This window comes from Schistocerca piceifrons, chromosome 5, assembly GCF_021461385.2.
Source record: "Schistocerca piceifrons isolate TAMUIC-IGC-003096 chromosome 5, iqSchPice1.1, whole genome shotgun sequence".
NCBI classification, from domain to species: Eukaryota; Metazoa; Arthropoda; class Insecta; order Orthoptera; family Acrididae; genus Schistocerca; species Schistocerca piceifrons.
In genome coordinates, this window is record NC_060142.1 from 354,678,998 (window position 1) to 354,694,588 (window position 15,591).

Genomic DNA, 15,591 nt, shown 5'->3' on the forward strand with positions numbered 1-15,591 from the left:
TATGATGTTCGACTCCTTGATCATATGTCACCACCATATGCACAGCTATTCTGGCTGCGTGCAGACAAGCGCAGCGATTTACATACCCTCTCTCTTCTCTACTGTCTTATCAATCAACACTGTCCCTCACATCTTTTCTCTACCTTAAAGCTCTTGTCTGAATAACACAGCAGAAACAGAGCAAAATCCTTTCTATTCCACTTCATCATTCAGCCGCCTTCTCGAAGTCCTTCTCAGTAGCAGGAAACGGACTCTGGAACAACCACCCGCATTATATTTGAGAACTAAATAACATCTCTAGTTTCAGAAGGCAGGTAATGACATATCTGTTACAGCAATAATATAATTACCATTGTTCCTGTACGCACTCGTTACCTTAGTACACTACTGGCCATTAAAATTGCTACGCCACAAAGATGACGTGCTATAGACGCGAAATTTAACCGACAGGAAGAAGATGCTGTGATACGCGAATGATTAGCTTTTCAGAGCCCTCACACAAGGTTGGCGCCGGTGGCGACACTTACAACGTGCTGACATGAGGAAAGTTTACAACAGATTTCTCATACACATACAGCAGTTGACCGGCGTTGCCTGGTAAAATGTTGTTGTGATGCCTCGTGTAAGGAGGAGAAATGCGTACCATCACGTTATCGACTTTGATAAAGGTCGGATTGTAGTCTATCGCGATTGCGGTTATCGTATCGCGACATTGCTGCTCGCATTGGTCGAGATACAATGACTGTTAGCAGAATATGGAATCGGTGGGTTCAGGAGGGTAATACGGAACGCCATGCTGGGTCCCAACGGCCTCGTATCACTATCATTCGAGATGACAGGCATGTTATACGCATGGCTCTAACGGATCGTGCAGCCACGTCTCGATTCCTGAATCAACAGATGGGGACGTTTGCAAGACGACAACCATCTGCACGAACAGTTCGACGACGTTCGCAGCAGCATGGACTATCAGCTCGGAGACCATGGCTGCGGTTACCCTTGACGCTGCATCACAGACAGGAGCGCCTGCGATTGTGTACTCAACGACGAACCTGGGTACACGAATGGCAAAACGTCATTTTTTCGGATGAATCCAAGTTCTGTTTACAGAATCATGATGGTCGCATCCGTATTTGGCGACATCGCGGTGAACGCACATTAGAAGCGTGCATTCGTCATCGCCATATTGGCGTATCACCCGGCGTGATGGTATTGGGTGCCATTGGTTACACGTCTCGGTCACCTCTTGTTCGCATTGACGGCACTTTGAACAGTAGACGTTACATTTCAGATGTGTTACGACCCGTGGCTCTACCCTTCATTCGATCCCTGCGAAACCCTACATTTCAGCAGGATAATGCACGGCCGCATGTTGCAGGTTCTGTACGGGCCTTTCTGGATACAGAAAATGTTCGACTGCTGCCCTGGCCAGCACATTCTCCAGATCTCTCACCAACCGAAAACGTCTGGTCAATGGTGGCCGAGCAACTGGCTCGACACAATAAGGCAGTCACTACTCTTGATGAACTGTGGTATCGTGTTGAAGCTGTATGGGCAGCTGTACCTGTACACGACATCCAAGTTCTGTAGGACTCAATGCCGAGGCGTATCAAGGCCGTTATTACGGCCAGAGGTGGTTGTTCTGGGTACTGATTTCTCAGGATCTATGGACCCAAATTACGTCAAAATGTACTCACATGTCAGTTCTAGTACAATATATTTGTCCAATGAATACCCGTTTATCACCTGCATTTCTTCTTGGTGTAGCAGTTTTAATGGCCAATAGTGTACGTCCCTCTTTCCAACCTGATCTTCCTGATTTCCTAATATTCTTATCCGATGCAGTCATCTTAAATTTCCTTTTTGTTAAGTCATAGTCAGTATAGCTTATTCACACCGCCAATGCAGACACTCGAATCATTTTATTACTAGTTGTCATACTAATGTCCTTATTTTCTAAGATAACTACGATATAATATGTTCTGTACGAGTGAAAACCTGGTACGATGTAAAATCAGGTCAAACAACTAAATAAATATAAGTAAATAAATGAAACCTGCCTGACTCTCTCGTATCTTCCCCTCGACCTCGTCCTCCTAGTTCTTTTTTAGTATACCACTGAAAAGACTGCTGATAGATGGCTTAACACTAATCCCTCTATAAATGCTTGGGTACTTCTTCTTTCCTTTTTTATAGGCAGCGGATATTTATGATGCACAACACTCTCTTGCTATTTCCTTTCCCTCTGCAATCTGACTGAACAACTTACATACAAGTCTCATCATTTGAGAGGACCTATATTCTCGCAGTTCTATCAGAACTCTTCCCAGTCCGCTTGCCTTTCCATTTCTTGCCATTTTCAGCTTGTCTTTTACTTTCCTTCAGTATTGGTATCGTATTAACAAATGTGCTTCTTCTATTGTAGACTTCTATTCCCTGGTCTTCATTATTTGTACCAGAAGATCTTTAAGGTGCTTTTCCACTGACCAATAGATATTAGTTATATTGTGGAACACGGACTGCCATCCATTTTCATTCTCCTTGTAATCCACCATGCCTCCGTCGATCTGCTATATGCAAATGAATCCTCTATTTCACTGCATCCTCTTCCTCGTGCCTCCCTTACAACGTCTGGTTAGTTTCTTAGCCATTTTTATACACTTTTGTACCTATTCCAATTCTCTTCAGTCCCAGGGCTTAACTACATGCTACACAGTTTTTTTCTTTTCCTCGACAACCGCCGCCAACAATACCGTCGTCATCTATTCCATTCTTACTCCTTTTCCCTTCCTAAAGCGTCCTCCGTTGCTTCCTTGATCGACTATTTCAGGAAACCGTACAGCCTTTGGCGCTCCGTTCCGCCTCATTTTACTCCTCTTTTATCTTGGTCATAATCGGAAGAGGAATTTTTGAAGTAATTATATACTGATCGGAGCCACACTCCATTTCTCATGTTACCCTCACATCTGGTGCTTTAACCACCTGCTGTCTTCGCATTATTACATAGCCTATAACTGATTCTGGGTCCCTTGACGGTTTTGTGATGCAATTTGCCATTCATAACAATACACTTCTGAATCTTGCAGAAGTTAATCGATCTCCTACCACTCTCTATATTCGCTCCTCAATGACCTATAATGTAATGATTTAATCTTTTTCCAGTTCTCCCATTAAGTCCCTCATTATTAATGCCCATCTGGACATTTGTCAACCACGTCTTGAAGATCATCGGAGATGTCTCTCTTTTTCTTCTCAGGGGCACCTTCGTTAGGGACACACACCTCAATTAAAGTCATGAAATTTTATTGTTAAAGTGATTGTCCTTTCATTCACTTTTATCCAATTAATTATTCCTTATTCCATTTTCTTCTTATAAAAACTGCTACGCCCGATTTTGTTCATTCAGTTTTTTCCTCTCCACTCCCAAACATAATGTAGTCTCCAATCACTTACTGTTCACATCCTTCGTTTTTCGTTTCTTTCATTGTCAGGATACTGATCTTCAGTATTTCCTTTTCTTTTATATTCTCAGTTTTTATACCAGCCCCAGTACATTCCATGTTCTACAAATCACAGTCCTTGTTCTCAATCCGAGCCTATGCCTTTTGGTCCACAGAGGTTTTCTACTTCTTTTTTTTGGGAGGGGGGGGAATACGTAGTAAAGCCTATTTTTGCCGGGGTAGGATGCCAACCAGCCGCCGACCCCCATCCTAGAGGACGAGGTTTCGTCTTCAGGGTTTACTCCTCTAGGAAGGCTGCCCTTAATGGGGCTTAGATTTCCTGCATCCCTGCGTTGCCAGTTCGACAAAAGAAATCTCAAGTTAAGATAATGGAAAAGACGGGTTTCTGTGAGACCCTCTTTGTCTGGTTCCTCTGCAAGAGTACTGCCCGGCGTGGGAGACCACACCAGTAGCTACGCTACCTCTGGTATATTCGTCACTGAAATACGCAAACCCTCTCGTCTTCACGGAAGGAACTACGTTAAGGTGGTGTCTCCTCGAGCGATGAAAATAATTCAGAGCCTATTTAGGTTCCCCAAGTAACTGTTATAGGCCCTCTCCTGTTCTTGATCTACATAAACCACAAAGAAGACAATATGAACAGTCCTCGTACTTTGTTTGCAGATGATGCTGTCATTTACCGTCTTCTAAACTCACAGGATACTCAAAACCAATTGCAAAATGGTTTAAACAATGTATCTGATTGGTACTAAAAGTGAAAATTGGCTCTAAACAATGGGAAGTGGGAAGTCATCCGCATAAGTATTAAAAGAAGTCCGCTAAATTTCGGTTACACGATAAATCTCACATATTCTAAAGGCTGGAAATACAGCTAAATTCTTAAAGATTACAGATGCGAACAAAGACCACCTAGAAAACGTTATAGAAAAGGCAAACCAAAGACAGCGTTATTGGCAGAACATTTAGATGATGCAGCAGATGTACTAAAGGTACTGCCTGCACTGTGCTTGTCTGACCTCTGTTGGGTATTGCTGTGCAGTATGGATCGTTACCACAAAGGGTTGACAGCGGACATCGAAGAAGTCAAAAAGCGGCAGCTCGTTTCGTATTATCGAGAAATATGGGAGAGAGTGTCACGGATATGATAAGCGAGTTGGTGTGGCAATCATTAAAATAAAGGCTTTTTTCATTGCGTCGAGATTTTTCCACGAAACCTTTCCCCTCGGAATGCGAAAATATTTTGTTGACTTCGAAGTATAAGACGCATTAAAAACTAACCAGCATGGAGTCTGTAAAATGAAAACCGATTAAGGGATCATAATGCCACTGTTATGGAAGGAGGCGTGGTCCCTGTAAGAGCGCTGAGGCCCCAAACTCTCCGCTACAGGGACATTGACGGACACCGAAGTGACAACAGAGCGAGCACGTGTACGCCTCAACCGTTCACTGCACTCAGTCGTGCTGGAAAGAGAAAAGTGTAGGTTTGGAAAGACGAGCATAGGGGTGTATTGTGCTTGCAGGCAGCGGAAGGAATGCGGGGAACGGAAATTTTTCAAAGAAAGGCACTAGCGTACGAAGAGCGCTGGATGTCCGTTGCGAGAGTCAAACCGTGGCACAAGCGATTCAAGGATGAACGGATGTCATTGGACGCTGATGCACGACCTGAAACGTCACATCAAGTTACCGATACCATTGTCCAGCAGATGGATACCCTCGTTATTGAAGACCGGCTAGCTACGGTAGCAGCCACTGCACAAAACGTCGGACTGAGTGTCGGAACTGCTGTGGACATGCCTTGCTCTTCGTACACTTGTGCACTTTTCATGTAGCAAAATTTGGAGAAATACGAGAAAATAATTTTCAATAGCACATCCGAAACGTCTTCTTACCAGTTGCAGAAAATAATTTGTTGCTTTTATTGTGCTCTTGTCCTGACCATAACGATACCACCGTCTTTAGGAAGAGGACGAAAAGACTGTTAATATAATTTAGATTCCACCCGGAACTGATAGCGTGACTCAGCTCTTCATTAAAGAAATTTTTCGACTGTGTGGAGCATTCCTTCAGAACACTGTCGGACTGTATACTTTCCGAGAGGTCTTTGTCATTTCAGGTTTATCAGAGTAAAGCTGTTTTTAAGCTTCAGGCATTTGTGCATTGTAAGTTTACATCATAACACTTTACGGATGTGATCAAGTATACCTATCCCAAGTCTGCCTAAACAAAACCATTACTGCGAAGTGCCTGAACGTATAAAATTTCTTGTATCACACGTAGCTTGTATAAGTAAAATGTTTGTTTTCGTCATACAACGTACGTTTCGCATTTTTGTGACGAGTCAGGGAATAAACAAGGAACTGTTACGCTGTTTGTAAAATATGCATTATTCAACAGTTAGGGCCTATATAAGAACTGCGATATAGGAATTTTAATAAAATACTCCATGCCACCAGATATAAGTTCTAACTGAAGGAAGTCGTCTGTAATATAATATACAGTATTATACTGCCTTGATTTTGTATCTTCCGCCAGTCATTTGTGTAACAATCACATCTGCAACAATTTAACTGTCGATCTGACCTATAAATCAGTCAAAAAATTTACTATTTGACACGTTTTTGAGGGATTCAAATAGAAGGAAAATCACAGGAGAGCTGAAAGAAAGGGACAGGAAAATGTGACTGGCTGACTACTTACGCCATGGATGGAACAGTCACCCTGTTAACACATTAAGAACATCTACCTAAAACTTTAGGAAACAATTTGGACAGATCGCAAAAACGTAAAACTCGAACCACATTCGTTTCAAAGTCACTTAAAATAGATGACAAATCTGCCGGCAAATCTGCCGCTGCCCTCCGGTCCGAAAATAAAACAGTCAAGCAGAATGTGGCGCACAGTGGTCTGTACGGCAGAAGCACCACACATTGGAGGGTCCTCCCACCGGAGCAAGAAGCCATACGTCATTGGGCTGTGACCTGTGTGAAGAAGGGCAAGGAGGACCTCATCCCGTCTTCATGGCTGATACGAAGTACCCCACGGCCACGTAGTAGGCTTTACTAGACGCAGCTTATGATCAGTCATTTCCAGCCCCTCTAGGCTTCCCATAACTCTGTACCACAACAGCGAGATGATAGCATGCAGGAGAATAACACACAGCAATAAATGGGGATCGCTCCAAGCTTCCTTAGCTGCTACATTCGCCCTTTCGTTCCCCGCAATACCCAAGTGCCCTGGTACCCAGCTGGAGGAGGGCCTCTTGGATATTTTGGACTACGTTATTTGCCGAGTACAAACGTTGCATAAATGAAGGGCACTCAGAGGATCGGAACAGACAAGGAATTTAGCGCTCAAAGAATGCCTAATCTGCTCCAGTGCCAAAAGATCGCACACAGTTAAGCGTCAAAGACAGTAAAGCGTCGAGGCAATCAGGTCTTAAGGACACGATCAGGGAAAACAACAGAGCAATCAAGGGAGCTCCTTGTTTAGACGCATCCGTAAAAACAGTTGTAGAGTTGTGGTACTTAGTTAAAATGGCAGAAAATAATGTATATATTAATGAGTGGATTGTGATAGCATTTTACATTAGGGCAATAATTGCATGAAACATTGAAAATTATATTTCTGTTGCCCCTGAAAGCCGTTAGAAAAGCAAGCTGCAACTGGGATTAGATGACCAAGTGACGGGGTGACCGCCTTAGCCATGTCGTAATATAGATGGCGCCACGGTTGAACGTGTGTAGGCTGCAGCTCACAGTAGCCACATTAACCATTTTAGCGATAAGCGCCTGTTCGATGGTAGACTTATCTTTACGATGTAACTTGGACGAAACAACGCTCTAGAAATGATACTGTGACAATCGCAGGCCAAAGGAAAGGCTCCTTATCGAACACAGAAGATAAGAACAAAAGGGGAAGCAGACCTCGCATAGCTCTCCCGATCATTTCTTAAACTTGTCTTAATTTTTGTTTTCAGTTTTTGAGGGCCAGTCACTTTGTGCCTTTACCTTTTATGGGGCCTACTTCACTAACCCCTTGGTGCGTATGTGAAGCTACAAGATTCTCATTCTTTGCACGACTCACTGATCTTATCAATATCTGCAGCTATTTTCTGATAGTAGAGGAAAATATTGTACCTGGAGGATAGTGGATAGTGTGCCTAGGAACACGTGATGTTTCCTGGTCGGCGTTTCAGTCCAGTGACTGATTTTAGAAGCACATGAGGGAATATGCATTAAAAACCGCTATAGCCAGTTTCCGGGATTTCCTGCTGTTTTTGTTTTTGTGAGACACGAGACTGCTTTTTGTGCAGCGTTTTTAAATACTTTGATTTGTACATATTAAAGTGCTGTGTCATGTATAAAGCTGTTTGGAGGATATTGTTAAGTTCTTAGTTATAGATTTTCTTCATCAGTCGTACACCGTGTTTACCTTGAAAGGGGAGAAGATCTTCTATCATGAAATATGCAATATTTGCAAATAAACTAAGTTTCTTTAATGGCTTAGCAAATTTCACTGTCTCTTGAAAATGAAAATTTGTGCTCGTAGCCAACAGCTTCTATTTCAAAATGTTTTTAACTCGTAACAGTACTTCTTAATTTCACTTCACTTACCGATTATTGGTGTCCAGTAGGATAATAATATAACACATAGACTGTTAAATACGGTATTGACAAGCTTTTCTCCATTCCTAGGTGGATTATCATGTCGCACCTTGAAAAAAATTTTCACATTTGGAAAAACCTTTCCGTAGATTGTAAAGGCGAAAGTATGAAAAGTGTTCCAAGGTACAACACTCTCCCCTACTTCATTACGGACAACTGCAACAACTGAAAAAAGATATTTTCTGCAAGGTCATTAATACACGAGGCACGTTCCATACAGATTTACCCTTTGTCTTTCCCCATCGTTCATGGTGCGCCAACTGACCCATCACTATAGTTGCAAGTACGTAAGACTTTTAACCGACCATAGGTGGCTCGACAGTTACTAGAAGTGAAATCCCTGCACTCTACAGCCCATTTTCCCTAATGGTGTCATGATATGAGGAGAGAACATGGAGTTTGGTCATCAAGGACAGCGCTGCACGACGTGGTTTCTATGGAAGTAGGGAGTAAACACTGCGGATACTCACAAACGTGTGAAGAGTGTGCACTGTCACGAAAAGTGCTCTTGCAGCAAAACAACGCGCGTCCCATTACGAGTCGGAGAACGACGGTTGCCATCGCTCTAATTGGGTTCCAGGTATTGCCACACCCACCGTATTCTTCATTGAATCCTTTAAATTCTGTAGATCGTCTTTGAATAACTTTCTGAAGTCTGCCACACCAGCTGCAGGAGAGCTGCTCGCAGTTCCTCGAAGTCTGGGAAATGGTATCCTCCCAGATTTTTGTTCATAGCCCACGACAAGTGGTACTCAGCAATTGCAAGTCAGGGGAATACGGTGGGTATGACAGTACCTGCAACCCCGTTTCACCGATAGGAGCCGTGGTTTTCCGGCTCGTATGGGAACGAGCGTTGTCCTGATGCACTTCTCGTAACGGTGGACACTCTCTACATTCTGCCACCAACCGCTTTTGAATATCGGTAGTGTTTACATCCCACAGAAAGCACGTCGTCCAGCGCTGTCAGTGGTGATGGCATCCCGTGTTGTCTGGTAATGTAATTTACAGCAATTGGAAAAATGGGCTGTACTGTTGAGGAATTACACTTTTAGTGACTGTCATGCCACCAACGATTAGACCAAAGTTCTATATACTTGCAACTGTAGTGACGATTCAAATGGCGCACCACGAATGATGGGAAAAATTAAGTGTACATCAATATGTAACACTCCTTCGCAAGATGAAGTTCAACGGTCGCAACTCATTTCCCTGGGTTCTCATGAAGTTACTTCTACACTTCGCGATGGCTCTTCACCCACGTTAAGTGATAACTTCATTCCCGCAGGTGAGGGAGTGAAACCACTGAGAGGTTTCGCGGAAGCAATAAATAGTAGCAACGGCAACTGTGTGGAAACCAGCATATGTGATTCCATTGGCTGGGCCTTTTGTTGCAGGAGCGAACGTGACGCGGGCGTGCGGCGGCGACGTGGTGTCGGCGGACAGCGGGGGCGGCCTGCTGCAGACACCGGCCTACCCCAGCTACTACGTAGGGGAGCTGGACTGCCACTGGCGGCTGCGTGCGCCGCCCGGCAGGGCACTGCGGCTGTCGCTGCTCGACGTCTCGCTCAGGGGTGAGTCAAAGGGTGAGAGAGCAAGAGGGAGAGAGAAGGGGGAGGGAGGGGAGGGAGAGAGAAAGAGGAAAGAGGAGAGAGAGGGGGATGGAGGAGTTGGAGAGGAGAAGAGAGTGCGGGAGAGGGGGAGAGGGAGCGGCAGACGGGGACGGAGTGGGGGGTAGACGTATGAAGGAGAGAGAGGAGATTGAGGGGGAGAAGGGGAGAGAGAGGAGATTGAGGGAAAGGAGGTGAGGAGGAGGGTCGAGAGGGAGGGAGAAGATGGAGAGAGAGGGGAAGACAGAGACGAAAAGAGAGAGATGTTGACACCTACATAGCAATGGAATTACGCACATTGCTACAAATAAATTAAAGATTGCAATAACTATTGACAACTGCAGTATTTTTTATCATAAGTGGAGTTCACTGTGGGCCAGGCATTCCCCTGCTTGGGCAGTGAGGTCGTAGATGTCCTGTAACACACCCTTGAAGAATGGTTCAAAGGGCTTCGAGCACTATGGGATTTAACATCTGAGGTCATCAGTCCCCTAGACTTAGAACTACTTAAACCTAACTAACCTAAGAACATCACACACATCCGTGCCCGAGGCAGGATTCTAACCAGCGACCTTAGCAGCAGCGCAGTTCCGGACTGAAGCGCCTAGAACCGCTCGGCCATGCGGCCGGCTCCTTGAAGAATGTATCAGGGCCAGGTGGGCGATCCTCTGCTCTCCAGCTGCAGATCAGCCGCATTGGGGACATTCTGAAGTTCATCCCTGAGTCAGATGCCATGGTTTGTTCGAATCCTGTTGATGTTGTTACATTGTCTTCTGGGAAGAGAAAATGCTGGTACCTTCAAAGTTGTATCTGTGAATCGCGAGATTAGCCGAGCGGTCTAGGGCGCTGCAGTCATGGACTGTGCGGTTGATCCCGGCGGAGGTTCGAGTCCTCCCTCGGGCATGGGTGTGTGTGTTTGTCCTTAGGGTAATTTAGATTAAGTAGTGTGTAAGCTTAGGGACTGGTGACCTTAGCAGTTAAGTCCCATAAGATTTCACACACATTTGAACATTTTGTTGTATCTGTCAGTGGGTGGGAGTTCGTGTCATTCTGATCTTGTCCAAGTGATGTCCGGTGATCACTGATGTTGAAGTCTGTGACACCATTGGCGACAGCTACGGATTGAGCTCTTGACCTCGGCCTCAGTTGCTGCCATTAAGAAAATTTGCATCGATATAAATAGAGGGAATGGATTGTCATTACATTTTTCCATCTATGATTTGAGAGCTGCCAACCGTCTAGTTCCGGAAGGGGCGATATTACTCGCTAATGGTAGGCCATGCAACGGTGTTGTCCTAATAGTTCCAGTCATGGACCGCACTGCAATGTGTCGACAAGGTTGGTATGGCAGCTATTGGTCCAGACAGGAGCACAGTATTCTGCAGTTTAGTGTACGAGGGGTATTACTCCAATTCTTAAAGTTTGGGCAGTAACACCCCATGACATATTGAGCAGCTTCTGATTCAGTTTAGTTCTAGTTTTGACTTTTGCTGATAAACTTTTCAGACAATGACTGAAATTGAGACATTGAGATATGTTAGGTGTGGATTATGTTTCAATGTGTCACCATCAGAGAGTACGCGAAGTATTCTTTGTGGTTCTCCTTTATTAAGAGGAAATGATGTGACTTCAGTTTTGTCTGGATTCGGCTTGAGCACCCACGTTTCGATGTTTCGGTATAAAAGGCGATCTCCCCATCAGTAGAGTCTCATGTGCTCGTTTCTAACTGATATGCAGGCTGTATCAAAGTCTTTGTATCGAACGTCTAGGGGTGGTAGATCACGTCAAGGGGAACAACTTTTGTTTGAGATAAAATGATCGTTGCCGCTTTCAGGCGACGCTGGGGGTCTTTCCATTGAATTCATCAGCCCTAGGACGACAGATCTCACCGAATTTGTACGACCTATTACACAGATGTGCTATATCGGCATACTACCTATACCAATGAATTGATAGAGAGGATTTCAACAAGAATGAGTTTCTCAGTGCGGAGAAAGATAGTTTGGAAGTGGATCAGGAAGTCAAATTTAGATCAACCTAGGCCCCTTTCACGCGTAGCAAATGACTCGATTACAGGCAACACGTTGCATATGCACACTTCAGCGTGCCTACGCCTTGCCGCATCTCAGACACATAAGTAACAATATCGACGAGTCACAACTGAAATTAATCAGCAGATATAAAATGCAATTGTAACGTACGCTCAATCATAAGTAAAGCAGGTGAGCAGTATTAGCAAACATTTTGCCTCCTAGAAAAGTTGTTCCCCACGGCATTTAATGCAAAGTGGATATGCTTCCTCATTCAAGAACACGACCTTGCGGATTTCCTCCTCTATTTGATTTCATCCATACTTACGATGTTTGGAGATCAGTGGCCGGATGTATGTTTCCTAAAGCAGCATGGCGCAATTTTAAAAACACTCGAAAAAATAGGTTTTGAGACCAAGATTTCTGAACGCTGGTAAGTATTATGTAAAATATTTCTAAATTACTAACAGAGTCACATGTAGCTCAGTGCTTAACGTATAGAATTTGCAACTCCAAAATCACTACATTGGTGTGCAAAACTTAAGTACCGAAAGTAACTTTCACCTGATGTGTCGCCGCCAAGTAGTGTAGCTCGGTGAAACTTTCATCGCGCATAGAAGACACTGCTATAGTGCAATACAGAAAGTGACCGAAAGTGATGCACAATGAAACAATCAGAAATGACAATTTTATTCAAAAACAATAATTACACTGAAGTAACAGCGATTTACTGTGGTCCCGTGGACATCATAACCTGGTTCTTAATAGAGTGTGTCATCGGTCTGCATATTCTTCAACGTGCTCCCATGTTGGCCACAAGACTGGCGAGCAGTTCATGTGTCAAGGGCATTCCATTCCTTCACCAGGACGACGGACAACTGCTGATGGTCGTTGGAGCATATGGGCGTGGTGCAATACGTCTCCCCAAAACATTCCATACGTGCTCCATGTGATTTAAGTCCGGGGAGTATTATCTTATTCCAAGAGCTCCTGCACCAGCACTGCTCGATACGGTCCCACATTGTCATCCATAAAAATGAAGCCAGGGCCAAATGCACCCCTCAAAAGAAGAACACGAGGAAGGAGTACAGTGTCACAACAATGGTGACCGGTGAGCGGACCATGTTTAAAGACTTGGAGATCAGTACACCGCGCAACATTATGGCTCCGCACACCATTAACAACTGAACCACCAAAACGATCATGTTCGACAATGTTATTGGGTGCATTAGGTGCTGCCACTTCTCTCCGTATGAGAGTACGTCCAGAATCTCTACTCAAAATGAACCTGCTCTCGTCTGAGAAGAGAACGTGACCCCCACTTCTCGTTGGTCCAGTCCGTATGCTCTTGTCATCATCGTATACGGTGCGGCCGATTTGCAGGTGTCAATAGAAGAGAACGTAGTGGTCGTCGGCAAAGAGACCACCCCCATGCACTCACCATGCCATTGGGGAGCATGAGATTGCGTGCCTTGCAGCCCTGTTGAAAGGCGTTTCAATTGCACCCGCTGTCTGACGTCTGTCCCATCTTGGCTGATGGGCAATGCACGGATCATCTGCCGCCGTAACTGACCATTGTTGGCCTCCTCCATTTTGGACAGCAGTGCCTCTGGTTCGGAACGGTCCTTGTGCGCGTGAAACAATGCTGTGAGCAACACCAAACTCCTGGCCAGCACTCGTCAGACTGTCTATCTTTCAGTCTCCTGATGGTTCTCCCCCCTTGTCACGTCATTTAGATGTTGTCTCCGGGCCATGTTGTAATGAAGGACACCATCATATTGCACCCCTAACTGCTCACTGATTGACACACAACGTCTTTTCCCGTTCCTTCAATTGCCTTCTTTTGCGGGGCTAGCCCCATTTTGCTATGTATTCACGGTGACTTCGCTGCATGTGACGTCCAGCCCTTTCATTCATTTCCACTGAGATGTTAATATGTTACATTACTTTATCCATCTCGCCCTTAAGTTTTGCAGATCAGTGTAGTTGAATTCTGCTAGTAGCACCTTTCTTTAACTTTTTAAAAAATGGTTCAAATGGCTCTGAGCACTATGGGACTTAACATCTGAGGTCATCAGTCCCCTAGAACTTAGAACAACTTAAACCGGACTGAAGCGCCTAGAACCGCTCGGCCACTGCGGTCGGACAACTTTTTTTTTTTTTAATTCTTACTTTTTACCAAACGGGAATATTACTAAAAACATGAAAACATATCTTTTTAATTTTAATTAGTAATTGCTGACAACGCGAGTATTCACGCTAAATTAAAATTTAATTAAAAAATACGGAACATCAAACAGAAAACAAAATATTCTTTATTTCTAGACACTGAGTAGTATTATTAATGCATTTAATTCTCTTCATTTAACGATGACGCATTTCGCGTATTGGGTTCACATTTTAATTTATTTTCATGTACCAAGTAATTAAAATAAAGCCTGATACGCACAGCGCAGTAGCGTGCCAGCCAGGAAGGTTGTAAGTTTTCTATGAATCTTATTTGCATATAAAATACTGAATATTCTTTTTCAAAAAATTTCTCCTCGTGTAACGTATCCATTATATATCGTATACAACAGCTGGGAAATACTGACGGTAGGCCCTGATTGCGCTCGTGAACAGTGTCGTGAAACAAAACTTTAATCTTAGTGAAATGCTGAATTTCAAATAATGAAAATGAAGCTAATTACATGCCAAAAGAAACTAATTATGTTCTCTGTGAAAACTATTTCACTGAAACTTAATACTGTAGGACGTTATGAAGTACAATGCCAGATTTGATGTACAGTACCTACAAAATAAAATACGGCTCAACTCGGAAGAAAATAACTGTTCATTGTAGATTAATGTGCTTGCTTAGCACAACACCTAAAAATTCTGACTACGCTGTTTCCTCACAAGATTGGAGAGTGAGATCTGCCGTGAAAGAAAAGTAACTTTCCTCTTAGCCCGCCCGGCTAGCCGTGCGCTCGAACGCACTGCCTCCCGAGAGGGAAGGCGTGCCGGTCCCCAACACGAATCCGCCCGGCGGATTAGTGTCGAAGCCCGGTGTGCCGGCCAGCCTGTGGATGGTTTATAAGGCAGTTTTCCATCTGCCTCGGCGAGTGCGGGCTGATTCCCCTTATTCTGCCTCAGTTACACTACGTCGGCGATTACTGCGCAGACACTGTCTCCACATACGCGTACACCATAATTACTCTACCACACAAACATCTGGGGCTATACTCGTCTGGTGTGAGACGTTCCCGGGGAGGGGGGGGGGGATTCCACTGGGGGCCGAACCACACAATAACTCTGGGTTCGTGGTGGGGTGAGTGGACTGCCGTAGCCTACTGTGGTGTTGTGTACCACTGAGGGCTACGGCGGAGACGAAGCCTCTCCGTTGTTTTTAGGTCCCCAGTTCAATAAACACATACACACATACAGACGTACAACTTACCTCTTGCTCAGCATGCTGTTTTGTGTCTGGTATATTGACGTTCGCAAAACAAACTGAAATCAGCAAATGAGACAGCTAAAGAAAATAATTTACTCGCTACTAAATTTTCCTTTGCTTTGGAGAAACAATCCGTGGCTGCGTGTGGTGTAAGGTGCAATTCACACACTACAAAACTTTACTAAGAATGGTAGAAGAGGGTTTTACTTTAAAGAAAAGAGTTCTTGAAGAATTAAACTCTAATCGGAAAAGACTGCACAACCTAAGATGACTCCAACAATCACGAAATTCTTCCAATTCAAAAAATTACAGACATTTAAACCACCTGCGTTACTTGTGACATGATGTAAACAAAGAGACTACATTAGCAGTAATCATTAATATTGTTAGTTG

General features: G+C 44.2%; 1 protein-coding gene across 1 annotated transcript in view; it reads left to right on the top strand.

Annotated features, from left to right (window-relative positions):
- Positions 1-15,591, top strand: part of LOC124798439 — a 431,708-nt gene that overhangs the window by 372,734 nt on the left and 43,383 nt on the right. The window contains exon 4 of the mRNA XM_047261856.1: positions 9,520-9,696. Within this exon, the coding sequence (XP_047117812.1) occupies positions 9,520-9,696 (177 nt within the window). The remainder of the gene's footprint in view (positions 1-9,519; positions 9,697-15,591) is intronic.